The sequence below is a fragment of the Myotis myotis genome, unplaced genomic scaffold (genome assembly GCF_014108235.1).
Source record: "Myotis myotis isolate mMyoMyo1 unplaced genomic scaffold, mMyoMyo1.p scaffold_m19_p_10, whole genome shotgun sequence".
NCBI lineage: Eukaryota > Metazoa > Chordata > Mammalia > Chiroptera > Vespertilionidae > Myotis > Myotis myotis.
The window spans coordinates 36034859-36055243 of NW_023416314.1; the positions used below are offsets into that span (position 1 = coordinate 36034859).

Sequence of the window (20385 nt, forward strand, 5' to 3'; positions counted from 1 at the left end):
CAGTGGATAGAGCATTGGCTGCGGACTGAAGGGTCCCAGGTTCGATTCCAGCCAAGGGCACATGCCCAGGTTGTGGGCTCGATCCCCAGTAGGGGGGCGTGCAGGAGGTAGCCGATCAATGATTCTCTCTCATCATTGATGTTTCTCTCTCTCTCTCTCTCCCTCTCCCTCCCTCTCTGAAATCAATAAAGAAATATATATTTTTTTTAAAATCGAATACAATCTGACTGCAACTCCTTGGAGTTGTGCAGCCCCCCCAATCTTATAAGGCCCCCCTTTTCCTAAGCTCCTAGTGTTTTGAATCTAAGGATATAGATGCCATTTTCTAAGCCTCTTGTGGGGCAGGCACTGTTAGGCCTGGGGGCACGGACCTGAGCCTGTCCTCTTGGCTGATATTACCATTGGGAAAGACAATCAAGTAAATAAATGATTTCTTACACACTAAGATCACTTCTCTGTTAAAAAGGCAAAGGTAAGAGAGAGGAGGGGAACGCTGAGAGAACCATGGACCGCTTGGAGAGGCAATGGGACAAAGATATCCTCACCAAGAAGGAAAACCCTTATGCTGGGTATTCAAGGATAAGTAAAAGCTTCCTAGGCATACAAGGCAAGGAGGGAGGGGGATTCCAGCCATATAGGACATCAGGGACAAATAATAATAACAGCTGAGATCAATTAAGCACTCATGTAACAGACATGATGCTGGGCACAGTGTGGATCAGAGATCATTTTCCAATCCCACTGAAAGGTCCTAATCAGACTACGTAGACCAGCAGTCACTAATCTTTCGGACCTCACGGACCACCAGTGGTCCACAGACCACGGGTTGGCAATTGCTAATAAACTGTTCCCAGACCCAATCCCCAGAAAAAGACCCAGAGAGACAGCTGATCTTTCACTTGCCTGTCTCAGGCTTATCTTTTACGTTGGTTTACTCTCTTGTACTTAACTATTCTCTCATAATTGCCATAAAGAATCATCACCTCTTAAAGAGAGACTTGTCCTCCCATAAGGACATGCTCTTACCCTCTGGTCTCAGAATATCCAGTCCCTTAGGAAAATAAGTGATAAACTGTATATAGCAGAGTCTGCTGGTTGTCCCTCAATATCGATTTTTCCCTACTTCCTTTTGTAACAAAACTCAGGAATTTTAGCTGGGCACTTGGACACAGAAGAAAGACCATATTTCCCAGCTTCCCTTGTAGCTAGGTAGAGCCATATCACTAAAATCTGACTAACTAGATGTGAGAAGTGTTATGGATAACTTCTGGACACATCCCTAAAGTGAGGGAGTGTGCCCCTCTTTGTCCCTTCCAGCTTTCTGGTGGCTGGAATGGCAGACATGTAGCAGGAGCAGCCATCATGGACCATGACATAAAGGCCATATGCTGAGGATGATAGAGCCACAATAGAGAGGGAACCTGGATCACTGACATCATGGAGTGCTGTACCAGCCCTGGACTGACTACCTCTACACATCTATGAGAGAGAAAATAAATGTCAACCTTATTGAAGCCACTGTTTATTTTCACTTATAGACAAACCTCATCAAAACAAATACTTCCACCTTATCTATGCAAGGGAAATTCATATAAGTGCAGGGGGATTGTTTCATTACAGCAAGTAAAGTTACCATATTTTTCCATGTATAAGACGCTATTGTTTTCTAAAATCGTTAGACTGAAAATCCGAGGGACATCTTATACACGGAAGTCAGACAAGGAGGGAGCCGCACAGGTGCATAGCTGCCCATACCTCGTCAAACAGGCTTCCTCCAATCACGAGCCTTATTGTTACTGACGTCAGCTGATGCCATAATTGGAGGTGGAGAGTGCACAGATGCAACAGGGACTGGAGCATTCTGAGCCCATAAAGACGTCAAAAAATAAAAATATAAATACCGGTAAGCAATTGTCTTACTCTGCAAAATTCTAACTGAATGTAATCAGCTGTGCAAAAGAGCATGGAAATAGAGCTGCAGAGAGATATTTGGACCTCCTCTCACTGAGTGTATAATCAGACAGTGAAGAAAACAGGAAGAACAACTCCTTAAGATGGCAAAAAAAGAAGGCCAGTAAAATGGGCAAACTTGGAGCAGAGGCTAAAACTTGGATTATGGAGCAGCGCCAGAGTGGCTTATGTGTGTCAACCAAGCTTATTCAATCTCAGGCAAGAATGTTTGCAAGCGAAATGAACATTGTTGATTTTACAGGAAAGGCAAAATGGTGCTTCAATTTCATGAGGAGAGAAGGGTTGGCCAGGAGAACATGAACAAAGTTAGTTCAGAAAATGCCACCAGTTTATGAGGATGATCTCACATAGAGAGAGAATGACTCAGAAGACAACAGTGATACAATAGAAGTTAAAGAAACTGATATGTCTGGAACTAATAGTGATGAAGAAGAGAGCAGTGATGCAACAGAGGCTGAATAAAGTGATATGCTGCATAATATCAGAGTACTGGTATGTAAACATTACCTGTGGTGATTACTAAATAAAAATGTGTTCTGTTTTGTGTTTAAAATATTGATTTCTTAATTTGGGGTAGAAAAATTGGGGCGGGGGGTGTCTTCTACATGGGAGCATCTTATACATGGAAAAATACGGTTTATGACAAGAGCCCCTTTCTAAAACTGGCTTGCTGCCCTGAACCTGGGGTCCAGTGAGCCTAGGGAGCTCTGATGACCCAGCATTCCCCTTACTCCTGGGTCAGCTCAGTTTCCCTGCTAGAGGCCAAAACTTTGTCCTGAACCCCAGCTTCCTTACCTGAGTCCAAAAAACTGTCCAGCTGTGTTAGCTCCTATGTACACACTCTAGCCCCTAGACCCATTTCCCCAGTTGTAGGATGAAGCTCTGTTTCATAAGCACAACTTCCCTGGAGGGCAAAATGCTTCCTGCCCCATCTAAGGTACAGGCCCTGCAAGTAAAGCATTTTCAATAGGAACTGAGTAAGCCCTTTGATATATGTCACTGAAGTGGTGCCTAAGGAATCCAAGCTCCTAGGCAAATCTGGCATTGGGCGATTATAGCCTGTTACTGCATTTTCCCATGTATTAAATAGGTGGATAACTGGAAAGCTCAAATTGGTCCTTAGCTTACATTCAGGACTTATGTAATCATTATGTTCATCTGACAGAGGAAGACCTCCACTCTTCCTATGATGTCAGGTGCAGCCTGGATGCATGTGGGAACTTTCAGTGTTCATGAACTTCATGGGAAGGGGCATAAGATGCCAAGGGCTTATGAGAGAAGGCACAGTAACAAAGGGGCTGGTGAAAGGGTAGCATTAGCAACTCTGGCCTCCACGCTCCTCGTGAGATGTGGGTTTTTGTGGCAATGAAGTGGCAGGAGTTGGGCACGAGGAGAAAGTTGTGCCACGTTGCAATGGAAGATGGGATATCTGTGACACAGACAGTTTGATCAAAATATACCACATTGAGCTCAGTGGGTGAGGAGCAGAGCTTGCTCCTGTTATATCATTAAGCATCATGAGTCCATTCTATGTTACTTCTTATTATTATTATCCTCAAGATCCCCAAGGGCTCAAGTCTTCTCTAAAGGGGCTTTTAATGAGGGAAAACATTTCCACTGCAGAGACTCCCACGACTGTGATCAGCTGCATGCTCCAATTTGGATCCCAGATGCCAATACCACCGTAGGTCCCATTCAAACCAGGATTACTAGGCATGTTCCAAAGAACTGTCCCCCACCTTTCTCTGCGTGTCTCCTGATTAGGCCCAGGAAACCATAAGAGAACTTCACACATGTACTTCATTCGTTTCTCTCTAGCCAATCCAACATAGCAAATCTTCCTAGTTCTTTAAGATCTAGTTCAATTGGCCCCGAACTCCAGGGAGCTTTCCTGAGTTTCTCCCACCAGATCTTACTGTTATTATTAACAACAGCAACAATAATCGTAATTCATTAAGTCCTAACAAAGAGCCAGGCACCATGCTGTTATTTATGAACATAATCATTCCATTTAATCTTCACAATGACCTTCTGAAATTAAGTGTGACTATCTCCAGCCTATAGATGAGGAAACGGAGGCTGAGAGAGGTGACGCGCCTTGCCCAAAGTCAGAGAAAACTGTTCAGTAACTGAGTTAGGATGTGAGCCCACCTGTTGCTAGGAACAACAGCTCTGTACTGCCCCACTGAAAGGCAGCAGTTACTTCTTGGAACTGCCCTGGCCCTTTACCTGGAGTCTCTTAGGGTGGCATAATTTCCTGACCTGCTCCAGCTCTGGCAGCCTAGGGTCTGGGATAGGGGTGGGCAAACTTTTTGACTCGAGGGCCACAATGGGTTCTTAAACTGGAGGGCCGGAACAAAAGCATGGATGGAGTGTTTGTGTGAACTAATATAAATTCAAAGTAAACATCATTACATAAAAGGGTACGGTCTTTTTTTTTTTTTTAGTTTTATTCATTTCAAACGGGCCGCATCCGGCCCCGCAGGCCGTAGTTCCCACAGCTGGTCTGGGATCATCAGAGGGAGTAGTGAAGGGCACACCGGGCCTTCTTGGTGGCACTCTAGGAAGCACCGCCAGGGCCTCTGTTGCTGAGTTCTTTTCTAAAAGACTATCCCCCACCCTCCCACCCCCCACCTCCCGCCTTCAGTTCTTTATGCAGGGGTCAGTTTTAGAATTCCTGGACTCGGCTTCTGAATATCGATTGTTTGCTGGAGCAAGTCAGCAATTTGCGGTTTCCTGACAATGGCTCTCTGTTCTATTAGAGAACTGGGCTTTTTTGCATTTCCATCAAGCAGGGCACAGGCCCAGAGTCTGGCCTAACCTTCTGACTAGTGATCCAGGGGTATTCTGTGGTCAGGTCAACTGCCCCACCCTTCAGAATGGAGAACCCAGGAGAGAAGAAGGCCCAGCTCTGCTTTCAGAAAGATAAAACCCAAACAACACTATAGCTCTTGCTCAGAGAAGGGATTGTTATAACGCCTACTTCCTTTAAAGTGCATTTTAGTACTTTAAAGGAAACAAAGCAGGTGTAAACCCAAATGGCAGTGTTGATAAGGGGGCAGGGAAACAAGCACCCTCATATACTATTGGTGGAGTGTAAACTAATGCAATCTCTTTGAAGGACAAGTTGGTACTATTTATCGGCATTTCAAATATGCAAACCCTTTAATGTAGCACTCCCAGTTCTTAAAAATTTATCTCATGGATATTCTTGTACATTACACAAAGCTATATATACAAAAAATGTCTACTCATGTATTATTTATAATAGCAAAAATAGTGAGTAATCTAAATGACCATTAGTTGAGGATTTATTAAATAAATAGTTGGAACATTTTGCTGCCATTTTTAAAAAGAAGTAGATTTGTATATGCTGAAATAGAACGTTCTCCAAGATGTACTATTAAATTAAAACACCAAGATTCAGGGAGAAAAAAGGTGTGTGTGTGTGTGTGTGTGTGTGTACACATACATATAGAACAAAATTCTGGAAAGATAGTAGGAAAGTATCAATGACAATTACTTCTGAGTAAAAGTCCTGAGATTCTGGACTAGAAGGGAGACTAGCTTTTCAAACCTGACTACCAGTTTGAACTGGTTTGACTCCCCCCAGCCTACATGTACTTCTATTACTTTCACTAGAGGCTGGTGCACGAATTCGTACACGGGTAGGGTCCAGCGGGGGGGGGGGGGCAGTTGAGGGGACAATTTGCATATTAGCCTTTTATTATATAGGATTTTAAAAGTATCCAGCTTGGCTCTAGCTGGTTTGGCTCAATGGATAGAGCATTGGCCTGCAGACTGAGGAGTCCCAGGTTCGATTTCGGTCAAGGCCATATACCTTGGTTGCAGACGCATCCCCAGTGGGGAGTGTGCAGGAGGCAGCTGATCGATGTTTCTCTCTCATCAATGTTTCTAACTCTCTATTCCCTCTCCCTTCCTCTCTGTAAAAAATCAATAAAATATATTTTTTTTAAAAGAAGGTATCCAGCTTAGAAAAAATACTCGTATCCAACCCAAACTCTGCTCTTCAAAACTGCTGCAAAGACCTCTTCACTGATGCCCATAAACTGAACTGCTACTGTGTCAAGCCCTATGCTTTGCTTTATGCACAGTTCTGCTTTACATGTATTTTCATGTATGAGGTAAGTAAGGATCAGATCTCAGTTTTATTGCTGAGGAAACAAAGACATAAGAAAATTAAGTAACTTCCTATGATGATTATTTTATGGGCTAACTTGGTACCCAGTTATTTAACTAAACACAAAATCAAATCTAAGTGTTGCTGCCAAGATATTTTGTGGATGTGGTTAATATCTACAATCAGTTGACTTTTAGATGAAGATTATCCTCAATAATCTGAATAGGCTTCTTCCAATCAGTTAAAAAGGCCTTAAGAACAAAACTGAGGTTTCCTAAAGGAGAAAGAAATTCACCTATAGACTGCTGCTTCAGCTCCTACCTGAAAGTTTCCAGCTTGCTGACCTGCCCTGTGGATTTCCGTCCCCACAATCCTAAAAGCCAATTCCTTGCAATCAATCAATCCCTCCCTCTCTTGCTTCCTCCCTCCCTCCTTCGCTCTTCCACTCCCCATATCCTCCTACAGGTTCTGTCTCTCTGTTAAAGTCCTGACTGACACACTTTCTGAAATCACAGGGCTAAATGGGGTTCAAATCTAGGTCCATCTAGCTACAGAATATCTGTCTCTCCACCAGATGTCAGAGTGAGCTCGACAAAACACATATTGGTTCATGTCACCAGCCCATGTGAATCCCTTTATTAAATCCATCTCCCACAGGATAAAATAAAAAACTCCTAGCATGGCTGTGCTTGCCAAATCTCTTTTGGCTGAAAGTAGAAAAAGATGCAACTCAAACTGGGCTTAACAACATTTAAGGAGAAGGAGGTTATGCACGTTTATTGCCTCATGTGATGAAGAAATTAAGCGGAAGTGCTGATTTCGCCAGGACTAGTTTCTCTCTCTTCATCTCTCAGGTTTGCATTATTATTATTATTATTATTATTATTATTATTAATTTCTGGTGCTGTATTTCCAGCCTGCACACTCCTAGGTTCAGTCCTAGAAAAAGGGGAACTCATTTCTCCCATATGTTAAGTACAAATTGTAAGAAAAATTGAGAGTTTGGGGCTTTAAGTGGTCTAATGTGGACATGTGTCACTGTCAGCAGTGTTGTCCCAAGCACTAGTTGGTCTGGACTGTGTGTGAAATGGGACCTTCCCTGACCAATCAATATGGACTGGTGATAAGGTGGAGTAAATCCCTGAGTGAAAATCAAGGATTGCTACTAGAAGTACATGAAAAAATGCTAAGCAGTCCAAAATGTTCACCTCAGTAACATTCAAGGTCAGACATCACCTGGCCTTTACCCCACACCTTCTCCCACCACCCCATACAACCTATGCTCCAGTTTTACCCAGACATTGGCCATTCCTTGAACATATCCCAAACTCTTCTTCCTCTATGCTGCCTTTTTCCTGCTATTCTATCTGTCTAAAATACCATTCCTTCCCATCCTCCATCCTAGAAATGATTACCTTTTCTTTAAGACCATCTCAAACAACAACTTCTCCAGAAAACCTGTGTAGATATAGATATCTCCAACTGAATTACCCTCTCCCTCTTCTTCGTTTCTATAGAGGTATTTTTGTTTCTACACGGCGCACTTCGCACATTCCTCCTGGTATTATGGCGATTTAGGCACCTGACTAGTTTCTCCTAGTCTGAGTTCCTGGAGGGGACAATAAATTACCTGTATAACCCTCACAGTGCCCACAAGAGTGTCCTGAATATACAGGATGTCCCCAAAATATGTACATACACACGTTGAATAATTATAAAAGTAGTGTTTATTAAAATACATTTCATTTTCAAAATTGAGCTGTAGGCTGTTAAAGTGTGTATACATTTTTTTGTGACATACTAGATTTATTTGAGTAAATGTTTATGAAGCATGGTCAGCTGGTGTGGCTCAGAGGTTGAGTGTTGGACCATGAACCAAGAGGTCACAGTTCGATTTCCCACAGACGTACAAAGGATTGTAAAAAAAACTATGAACAACTCTACTCCAACAAACTGGACAACCAGCATGTCAAACTCCCAGCCAGCGGGCCACATGCCTCATTTAATTTACTGTTGAAATTGAAGCAGTAATCAAAAAAAAACTTCCAACAAACAAAAGCCCTGGTCTGGACGGCTTCATAAGGGAGTTTTACCAAACATTCAAAGAATTAAAACCTATCCTCCTCAGACTATTTCAAAAAATTCAAGAGGAAGGAACACTTCCAAACTCATTCTATGAAGCCAGCATCACCCTAATACCAAAACCAGATAAAGATACTACAAAGAAGGAGAATTACAGGCCAATATCCCTCATGAACATAAACGCCAAAATCCTTAACAAAACTCTGGCAAATCAGATCCAGCATTACATTAGAAAGATCATGCACCATGACCAAGTGGGATTTATTCTGGGGATGCAAGGATGGTACAATATCTGCAAATCAATAAATGTTATCCATCACATAAACAAACTGAGAGAAAAAAAATCACATAATCATATCAATTGATGCAGAAAAAGCATTTGACAAAATCCAACACCCTTTCTTGATAAAAACTTGGATAATAGCTTGGTAGAATCTAATTCAACTTTAACACGCTCTTTTTCAATATTATTTTATGTTAGTAAAATGTTTAGCCCACAGAGTGCCCAATATATTGTCAACATCTTTATTTAGTGTCCTCATTAAATATAATGGAGAAAGGAAACATGTAACAGATAAAACTTGATTATGAAGAGACAAGTTCTCTGGAACCTCAAAAAACAGTCTACTTGGCATGCATTTAATTTTACAATTTCCATTTGAAAAGATGTGGACATCCTTGGGAGTCTCTGCTTTTGTATTCGTTTTCTGTTGCTGTTCTAAACCCAGTCTTAAAACAACTCCAATTTCTATGGGTTAGAAGGTTAACAGAAATCTCACAAGGCTGAAAATCAAGAAAGATAATAGCAGGGGGTTCTAGTGGAGAATCTGTTTCCTTACCTTTTCCAGGGGCTCCCCACATTCCTTGGCAGTGGGCTCTTCCTCCAACCACCTCAGATCTCTGCGGCCCTTCCATAGCTGTGTCTCCGTCTGAATCTCTTCTGTCTCTCCCTCTTCTCTTCTAAGGACCCTTGTGAATACATTGGGCCCACCTGGATAATCCAGGATACTCTCTACTTTAAGGTCAGCTGATTCACACACTCAGTTCCCTCTACAAACTTAATTACCAGTTGCCTTGTAATCTAAGATAGTCATAAGTTAAGATATGGACTTCCTTGGGGGGAAGCATTGCTCTGCCTACCATACCCTATTACATTTACTGGGGTGATATAGAAGAGAAAGGCCCAAAGATTTTAGTTAATGTCTGGGAGCTAGGGAAACTCTGAGGGTTATTTGAATAGTTACCATCCTTATTTTTTTTCTTAAGCTGAGGCAGTTGGAGAACATTATTAATAGTTTAGGTGAGTCTGGTGAGTTTTCAAAACACCTATCGGGTAAATTAATGAGCACTGCATGCAAATTAATTTGATACCTTACTGTGTGAAGAGAAAGAGACAACTGGTGTTTCTCACTAGAGACAATACTTCTAGCTTTTCTAGTGGAAATAAGTTTGCTTTCTGACTTTACAGACTGCCTGTTTTCTTGAGCTCTGCATTATTACTTCTTAAAATTGTAGTTATCAATAGTTTTGGTGCTACTTTGAATTATTAGGAAGAAGGGGCATGAGTGGGGGGATGGAGGTAATGGGGGGTAGTGGGGGAATAAGGACACATATGTAATAACTTAATAAAAAAAATTTTAAAAATAAAAAAGCCTTTACCAAAAAAGGGGGCCCCTTTGCCCCCCTGTCCCCCTTTGCCCCCCTGCTCCCCTTGGCCCCCTTTTGGCTCCCTGGCCCCCCTTTGCCTCCTGAATCTCTTCTGTCTCTCCCTCTTCTCTTCTAAGGACCCTTGTGAATACATTGGGCCCACCTGGATAATCCAGGATACGCTCTACTTTAAGGTCAGCTGATTCACACACTCAGTTCCCTCTGCAAGGACACATATGTAATTAACAAGTGAATCTAAAAATCAAGGGAATAAATAATCTGATGAACAGTATGAACTGGCGATTGTAATAGAATCAGGGACATAGAAAAGGAATGGACTGACTATTCTTGGTGGGGGGAGAAGGGGTGTGGGGTGAGGGAAGAGATTGGACAATAATCGTGCACTTATGGATGAGGACAGTGGGTGGGGAGTGAGGGCGGAGGGTGGGGTGGGAACTGGGTGGAGGGGAGTTATGGTGGGAAAAAAGAGTAACTAATGTAATAATCTGAACAATAAAATTTAATTTAAAAAAAAGAAAAAAAAAAGAGCTTCACAGATAAGAAAAAGCTAAAGGAGTTCATCACCACCAAACCAGTATTATATGAAATGCTGAAAGGTATCCTTTAAGAAGAGGAAGAAGAAGAAAAAGGTAAAGATACAAATTATGAACAACAAATACACATCTATCAATAAGTGAATCTAAAAATCAAGGGAATACATAATCTGATGAACAGAATGAACTGGTGATTATAATAGAATCAGGGGCATAGAAAGGGAATGGACTGACTATTCTTGGGGGGGAAAGGGGTGTGGGAGATGCGGGAAGAGACTGGACAAAAATCGTGCACCTATGGATGAGGACAGTGGGTGGGGAGTAAGGGCGGAGGGTGGGGTGGGAACTGGGTGGAGGGGAGTTGTGGGAGGAAAAAAGAGGAACAAATGTAATAATCTGAACAATAAAGATTTAATTAAAAATAAATAAATAAATAAATAAATAAAAAATAAATAAAAAAATTTTAAAAAAATAAGAAAAACTTTTACCAAAAAAAGGGGCCCCTTTGCCCCCCCCCCTTGCCCCTTTGCCCCATGTTTCAGGGGACATTATTTAACAGTTAAACTTGTTTTGTAATATAAAAACTTAACTAGTAGTTATTTTAGAAATACCATTGAAAATAGAATGACATTTATTAATTATATTAAAAGAACATAGATGTGAATATTATAAAGGAGTTTACTGCCATGAATACTTAGGTAACATGGCCAACTCCTGAACTAATACATATGAACCCACAACAAACACCCCAGGAATAATAAAATCCTTAGTTCTTATCATAGCTTCATTTGTCTTCTGTTGTTTCAGTCTCCAAATACATCCGGCACAGTGCTGCATTAGGGCGGCAGATAAAAGCATCAGTTTCATCCCCCAACTCTGTTAACTGTTTCAATGAAGACACACAAGGATAATGGTCTTTTAACATATCAGGCAATTTAGAAGTCTTGTTTTGAAGTCGCTGAGAACGTCTAACTGGTGTTAGAAACTTGAGCTTTTTAGATGTAGAATTTATTTCATCAAACTGCATTTTCTTTTTTACACTTTGCAAGTATGGTGTAGTAGACACAATATATTTAATTAAGCAATCCTCCCTAGTTTCTTTGTCGGGGGTTTTAACATCATTGGTTGGATCTTTTGTTTTGTGTACTTGCTCTTTTTTACAATCTTGAAATACCACATTTCTATGTTTATTTTCCATTTCAGGTTTTCCTGACTCTAGATTAACACCAATATCTTCAATGTTGACTTCTTGGATTTTTTCCTTGGTTGCACAAGCCTCCTCAGGATTTTCTCCAAATTTAACTTTTTCTTGACTCTTCATTGTTAGAATATCTGCAAATGCATGTCGCATTTCTTCAATAGGCTGAGCTCCTGCCAGAATGGCCTCCTCAAAGATTGAGATAATATTTTCGATAGAACTTGTGAGTGGTTCAAGACGTGCAAGGCATATCCAATACTTAACAAGTTTTTTGGCATCTGGAATATTTTTAATCAGGTCACTCAGTATGTTTAATACTTCTTCTTTGGGGCATCCCTCATTAATCAGGTTTAGGCATTCAGAAAATGTCTTGTTTACTTTTTCAGTAAGTAATCTTTGTTCATCTTCTTCTGCCATGGTAGTCCAAAATGACCCAACTGGTTTTTCATTCTGTCCTTCAGGTTTAGGCTGGGTTATTACTGAGCTAGGAGGCCTTTTCAACATTTTTCCTTTGCTAGCTCTCCACTCACTCAGACGAGCTTTTCTTTCTTCTACTGTTTCTTTGGGCTGAGCCCTTCTATTGATAGTTGCTTTTGCTATAGTATGCCTGCACTGTTCAATGGTTTTTGACTTTCCTATCGGTTTGATATTAGAAGATGAAGCAGGCCTGGCTATCATTTCAGATGTGATGCTTCTTGATGCTGTCTTATTTCTTTTTACTTCCTGAGAAGAAATGGTTTTGACACTAGATAAAACTGTTTTTAATTGTAGTAATTCTTTCTCATGAGACCCTTTCTGAACTGTAACATTGGCAACGCCTTGTTTCAGGGAGTCCTGGGTATTATGAGTATTACTGTGGTGACTTCTAATAGGAGGACGTAAAAGTTGTTCATTCTGAGATGTAGCCCTCACAAATGTAGTCGTTGTCATCATTTCTGAGGCTCTGTGACTTTTTGCTGTTACACTGCTGGTGTTGATAGGCTGAGGTTTTGTGGCCTTAGAGATAGGAGTTGAAAGTTTCTTTGTTCTTGCAGAATGCTCATCTTTGACTTGTACAGGTTTTCTAAATGAATTAACCTTAGATTGAACAATTTGGCCACGATAAAATCCAGGCACAGGTTTCTTGAGCACGTTAGCATCTTCCTTTGGTATTTCTGTAGTCACTTGTTTCTTTTTATTATTGTTTTTAATGTGAAACGTTTGGCTTAATGTCATATGTTGACCTTGGTGATCATTTGTAATTAGTAACAACTGCAGAGTTTGATTATTATTCTCCAAGTTACATGTATCAGTGGCTATAGTTGAATTGGTTAATTCATTAGAAGGTTTTAACGGAATACAATTGTTTCCCATTGTTACATTATTTTTGCTCCTTGTAGGTCTATGAACATTTTCTTTATCAGCCATTTTTGTCTTAAGTTTCAGAACTTTTGTCTCTTCTTGTACCAGACCCTCAGATGTCATCATTCCCTCGTTTCTACTGGAGAATTTCTGATTTTCCTATTTGTATGCAAAAGAGTTTTTCTTTTTAACAGATGCTCCTTGAGTTTTTATTTTCTTTGTTCTCTGAAGGCGAACTGGGCCCCTCTGACTTGGGGGAAGCTGCAGGTCTCCTGGAACCGCTGGGGTCTTCTGGAAAAAAGAATACACTGTCACCAAATAAACTTGTTAATAAAGTGACTGCTAGTTTATCTCCTGCATGGTATCTATGGGTTATACCTTTCTATTTTATCCATAGGCAGGAAAATTCATTCTACATTTCATAAACCAAAGAAGAGTGAGAACAAAACAGACATTCTAAAATAACATCTAACAATTCTTTAATATATTCTTATTTATTTCAGACAGGAAGTGAGAGGGAAAACGAGAAAAACATCAATGATAAGAGAGAACCATTGATTGATTGGCTGCCTCCTGTACATCCCCCCACTGGGGATCAAACCCACAACCCAGGCGTGTGCCCCGACTGGAATTGAACTGTGACCTCCTGGTTCATTGATCATTGAACTGTGACCCCATGGTTCATTGATCAACGCTCAATCACTGAGCCATGACAGCCAGGCTGCATCTGACAATTCTTCAAGACCGGTTCTCTATTGCATTTTAGATTATATTCCTATATACTATAGAAAATATGTAGACAATTATCCAAAATGTTATCTATCCTCTGATTCACATCCCTCCCCCCAAAATATAGGAAGAGGACAACTTGAAGATTATAAACACTGTTTGGGGGAAGGAAACACCACTTGAATTTTAAAGTACATTTCCTTAATGCTAATTTTGACCATAAAAAAAAGATAAGGGAGAATTATATCAGTCAAGATAGACTAGGTTATGGTGCTGTAATAAACAATCTCAAGCCTCAAATGGCTTAAAATAGTATATTCATTTTATTTTAAAAAAAATATATTTTATTGATCTTTTACAGAGAGGAAGGGAAAGGGATAGAGAGTTAGAAACATCGATGAGAGAGAAACATCAATCGGCTGCCTCCTGCACGCCCCCCACTGAGGATGTGCCCACAACCAAGGTACATGCCCTTGACCGGAATCGAACCTAGGACCCTTCAGTCCGCAGGCCAACACTCTATCCACTGAGCCAAACCGGTCAGGCTATATTCATTTTCTATTGCTGCTCTAGCAAACTACTACAAACTTAGTGGCTAAAAATAACAGTTTTATTATCTTAGAGTTCAGGAGGTCAGAGGTCTGCAATGGGTTACACTGGGTTGAACTCCTTCTGGAGGCTCAAGGGGAAAATCTACCTCCTTCCCTTTTCCAGTTTCTAGAAGCCACCTGAATCCCTTGGCCTCATCCTATACCTTCGAACCCAGCAATCACATCATTCCAACCTTTGCTCCATTAACATTTCAAGGACCCTTGCAAATACAAAAGGCCAACCCAGATAATCCAAGATAATATAACCCAGTCTCAAGGTCCTTAACTTGACCGTATCTGCAAAATCTCTTTAGCCACGTAGAGTAACAGGTTCCAGGAATTAGGACATGGACATCTTTGGGAAGACATTATTCTGTCTACCAAAAACAGCTCCTATTTGTTTCCTGCTCATGACACATGCAGGGCCCATGGTAATCAGTCAGCCAACCAAGCTTCAGAGCAGCAACTCTCTTGAGCAACACCAGCTACAACAGAGGGGAAAAGAGAACTCTCAAAAGCAATCAAATGCTTCGTCATACAAATCGTTTTGTTTACAATTCATTGCTTGGAGCCAATCACATTGTCTCACATGATTTCAAAGTGTCACCACACCATGTGAAAGGAGGCAGAACCTGAAATACTCGATGAATGGGATTCCTATCACAGACCTCATCTCATACCCAAATCCTCTGATCACCCACAGTACCCATGCAAATTGTATTTTTTCTGCATCAAGAGAAACTGTGCTTGTCATTAGTGCTCTTCACCATTCAAATTACCATTTAGATGCCTGTCATGATCAGACTAATTCAGAGCCACACGTAGAACGGAAATTTAAAAGATGTTCTAGATATCTTCTACATGATAATGAGGAAACCCTAAGAGAGATGGACAGTAGTAGTGAATAACCCAATAAGACTAAGGTGTTTGAACAAAACTGCCCTTATTGCATGCTTATTATAAACGGTCTTGTAATCATGATATTCAATATCAAAACAATTTAGTAGATTGACATTATTCTGAGGTGCTGGAAAAGTCTTATTTCTGGCTTTGAATGTTTGTTTCTTGGGTTTTCACTTTATAGTTAGTAGGCCACATGTATTTTATTCATTTTTTCTGTATGTAATATTTTATAATAAATGAAGAAAAGTTATTAAGCTCAAAAGTTATTAAGCTCAAAGATAGTACATTTTATGCATAGCCTATATTATTTCAATTTAGGGAACTCAAATTATCATCTTTCCAAAGTCAAGTCAAGCTATCTTTCAGAAAAGCTATCTTCTACAGTCAGTTGCATAGAGAAGTTAGTAGCATTCTGATGCATTTGTACTGCTGACAACCAAGTCAGATAAAAAATGATTGGCTTTCATTTATCTTTAGCTGATGTAGCCAGAAGCAAAATATTTGAATGCTGTGCTTTGAGTAGCCAATGACATGGCAGCAGTTACTACCGCCCCCACTCAGCTCTTGATACTCTTCAGGAGAAGAGATGTCTTATCATCACTCTTCCCAAATCAGGTGATTATATCTAAAAGAGGGTACATTTATGAGATCTCCTCTGCCATTTAGCAAATCTGCTGATTAAAGCTGCAGCTGTGAATTCCCTCATGGGCACTGTGCCTGAGCTGGACACATGACAGAAATACTTGAGAAAGAATGACTCGAAGTGTAAGAGCAAATTGCATAGGAGAGCAGATTGATTTTTTATTTCATAAGTTCAAGCTACTGACTCCACTTTCAGTGCTGTAAACTGAGACTCAGAAAGGGTTGCTAGGTGGCCTAAGGTCTCATGTCCAGTGAAGATAGAAGATGAGTCTGGATTCCTGTTGCCCAACACCCTGACGGATGTTTTTCCTTTCATGCTAACTGTACTCCCTGCACCCAGATTTGGAGGCTCTCGTGCTCATTACTGTCTTTATTTTCCCCCTGTTGTTTTAAACCCTACACTTTAGAGTTGATCCCACTTACATAACCATTAGAATTACACAGAGTTAGTTCTTTCAGGGGTCAGAGTCCTCAATGGAAGTGAAAAGAAAAAAAAAAAACATTTTCAGAAGGAAATGGATATAAAATGTTAAGTATTAGCATAAACTACTAGCTAAGAAAATCCAGCTTAATTTCTTAGTACTGGATTAGCACTTTCAAACTGTTCGTGACAATTAAATAGCCCGAAGATTAAAAAGCAAGCAGCCTTACTCCAGATTAGCTCATTTGAAAATTTTATGAAAATGCAACTGGACCTTTTTAATGGCATTTTTTACCCATTGTCTTTCCTGTATTTGACTGCTAACTTCATAGAAAATGAAAATGATAAATTTAGTGATTGAAGTATTTCAAAACTGCAACCAGTATAGTCTACATTTTACCCCTTTCCCCAGTGGCAGAGTATCTATTATGCACAGTTGGACAAACCACTGGGCCCCCAAATGCAGAGAATAGTCCTCTTATCTCCCTGTGAATCATGCATTGAGAATGAGAACAGCAACATTATACACAGTGTGCATTCAGAAGTTATGTCTGGATATAATCAATTAAATATTGAGTAGAAATGTGGGTACTGAACATGGAAATGTCAGGTGCATTTAAATGGACTCTAGAGAGAAGAAACTAAGATGGCGGCATAGGTAAACACCGGGAAATTGTCGCCTCCCACAACAATTGAAAATTACCGCAAAGGACTGAGCAAACATCATCCAGAACAACAGAAAGGCTGGCTGAGTGTAAATTCTACAACTAGAAGGAAAGAGAAGCACGCTGAGAGCCAGAGGCGCTGCGGAGGTGAAGTGCAGAGGTACAGCCGCTCGCGCACGTGAGGAAAGGGGGTGGCGCCTGAGGACGCGGCTGCCTTTTTGAATCACAAACTCCCGACTGCTCTGAACTCCGGTTCCGGGAAGTCTCTGGGGACCCAGGTCTCATACGGGGAGAAGCTGGTCTGTCCGGCAGCGGGCGAACTTGAAGGCGGCTTTCCCTCAGAGGTGCTTGCAGCCATTACCGGGACACTGAGACCCGCGACTCCGGGTGGAGAATCGGCCATAGCTCCCTGATCCGCCCTTGGATTCCCTGAGACCCCACCCCACCCAGGCTGCGGCAGAGGCTTTTGCATGTGAATGTACCTAACTGCAGCCCAGCCAGGCAGACCCGGAACTTCCAAGAGAAGGCCCAAGGCCCCGCAGCGGCTTGCATTGCTTCACAGCTGAGCCTCTTCGTGGCTCCTGCTGTGTGGCCTCAGGCAGAGGCTGAATTAGCACCTCCTTAGATCCAGGAGCCACTGGACCATCCAGATTGCAACTCCTCAGATCCATAAGGGACACACTCAGGGAGCAGACTCAGTGAGCACCAAAGCCCCACTGAAGCAAGTCTTGCCCCAGAAGGGTGTCTTCAGCACAGAAGTTCTCCCACTTTAGACACAGCTGATTCTCACAGCCAATTGGCCTGGAGGTCAATTCCTCCCAGTGATTCTACAACAACCAAGGCACCAAGAGTGCACCAAGAGTGTCCACCCCAGGTAACTGGGGAGGCTGAGCTACTGGGCCCTACAGGACACCTGGCGCGCAGGGCCACTCTATCAACACAGGGAAGCTGCCAAAATGCGGAGACAAAGAAACAGGTCACAAATGGCACAAATGGAGGAAAGCAAACGATTGGATATAGAGTTCAAGGCCACGTTTATAAGGTTTTTCAAGAATTTTATGGAAACCGCCGATAAATTTAATGAATCCCTCAATAAGTATAGTGAGACCATGGAGGACATGAAAAAGGACCAACTAGAAATTAAGCATACACTGACTGAAATAAAGAATAATTTACAGAGATCCAGCAGCAGACAAGAGGACCCCAAGAATCAAGTCAAAGATTTGAAATTCAAAGAAACAAAAAATACCCAACCGAAAAAGAAAAAAGAAAAGAGATTCCAAAAATATGAAGATAGTGTAAGGAACCTCTGGGACAACTTCAAGCGTACCAACATCAGAATTATAGGGGTACCAGAAGGAGAGAGAGGGCAAGATATTGAAAACCTTTTTGAAGAAATAATGACAGAAAACTTCCCATACCTGGTGAAAGAAATGAACTTACAAGTCCAGGAAGCGCAGAGAACCCCAAACAAAAGGAATCCAAAGAGGACCACACCAAGACACATCATAATTAAAATGCCAAGAGCAAAAGATAAAGAGAGAATCTTAAAAGCAGCAAGAGAAAGACAGTCAGTTACCTACAAGGGCGTACCCATACGACTGTCAGCTGATTTCTCAACAGAAACCATGCAGGCCAGAAGAGAGTGGCAAGAAATATTCAAAATGATGAATAGCAAGAACCTGCAACCAAGATTACTTTATCCAGCAAAGCTATCATTCAGAATAGAAGGTCAGATAAAGAGCTTCACGGTTAAGAAAAAGCTAAAGGAGTTCATCACCACCAATCCAGCATTATATGAAATGCTGAAAGGTATTCTTTAAGAAGAGGAAGAAGAAAAAGGAACTCTGACCATTTGCCACAGCATGGATGGAACTGGAGAGCGGATAAATACCACATGATCTCACTCATTTGTGGAATATAATGAACAACATAAGCTGATGACTGTCGGGACTTGGAGGGAAGGTAGGGGAGGGTGGGGGTAAGGGGGAAAGATCAACCAAAGGACTTATATGCAAGCATATAGGCCTAATCAATGGACATGGACAACGGGGGGGTGAGGGCATGAGCGGGGGGGGGGGGTAGAGGGTAACGTGGGGACAAGGACACATATGTAATATCTTAATAAAAAATATATTTAAAAAAAAAAAGAATATAGTTGAACAACATTGGTTTGAACTGTGTGGGTCCACTTATACTCAGGTTTTTTTTCAATAAGTATTGTAAATATATTTTCTCTTCTTTATGACTTTCTTAAAAAAAAAAATGGACTCTAGAAATTCACATAGAAAAAAATATTTTCTTCAGGATTCATCTCATTCTTGAAATAGGACCCTCATGAATAAAACTAAAGTTTGCTGTTTACTATATTTTCTCCATCCTCACTACTTTTCCCACTCCCTAAAACCATTTTCTGTATAAAACCTTGTTAATTATCTGTAAAGACCTTACACTTAGATGTAAGCTCCCTCGTGGTGTATTGAAGAAGCCACCTGTGATGCTCTTTCTGTGTAATTCTCCAGAATTTTAGAATGTACCTGGAGCTCATCTTATTGAATAAGAGCTACACACCTACACAAGTCAATTGAACTAAATCTATGTTTCATGTTAAAATGAAGTGGGCTTTACACCATGGCCGGCGTTCTCTGTAGTTACAGCATTGCCCTGTGCATGGACGGGTCATAAGTTTGATTCACAAAGGCAGGTACTTGGGTTGCTGGTGCAATTACTGGCCCCATTTGGGCCAGCAACCAATTGTTGTGTTTCTCTCCCCTCCTTCTGTCCTCCCCTGTACTCTCCCTAAAAATCAATGGAAAATATATCCTCAGTTGAGGATTAACAAAAGAAAAGAGGACGTGGAAAGATGGCGACTGGCAGGAAGGTAGGGAGGGAGAGAGTGTGAGAGCACGAGGGAGTGATAGCGGAGTGTGTGGATATGTGGTGTGTGTGTGTGTGTGTATGAGCTAGGGACAGCTAGATTCTGCAGGTCTTCTAAGGGGCTGCTAAACCGGGCAGTTTTAGACAGTGGAGCCCTGCTCTCAGCGCGGATACTAGTAGGTGGCCAGCGCAGGCACAGAGACCACGCCATCTTGAGAAACAGAGCAGCTTGAGACTAGGATTCTGGCCTCAGCGCCACACAGTCTGGTCTCAGACGCAAACCAGGACCCTGCAGCCACTGGGGACAGAGACCTGCGACCACAGCTATAGACACACGGACACCAAGAATCCAGACATCCCAGCGGCAGATCTCTGTGAGTAATGGAGCACACCCCCTTCTCCACAGGCTCACGGGCAGCGCCATAGTAACTGATAGACCCACCCCTCACCCAGGCCTCAGTGCTGCTATAGGAATCTTAGCCTGGAAGCACACAAACACTGCGAACTTGCTCCCCGCAGCACGGGCTACAGGAATCTTAGCCCGGGAGCTAATGCACGAACACTGGGAACTTGTTCCCCACAGCACGGGCCCCGGGACCCCAACTCTTCAGGCGGGAGGCAGCA

General features: G+C 41.6%; 1 protein-coding gene across 1 annotated transcript; it reads right to left on the reverse strand.

The window, feature by feature from the left end:
- Positions 1-11147: 11147 nt before the first annotated feature.
- Positions 11148-13211, reverse strand: LOC118662762 (cytoskeleton-associated protein 2-like). The gene has a single exon (XM_036321560.1). It carries the CDS (start codon positions 13058-13060, stop codon positions 11180-11182), a length of 1881 nt encoding a protein of 626 aa, XP_036177453.1. The 5' UTR covers positions 13061-13211; the 3' UTR covers positions 11148-11179.
- Positions 13212-20385: the final 7174 nt, after the last annotated feature.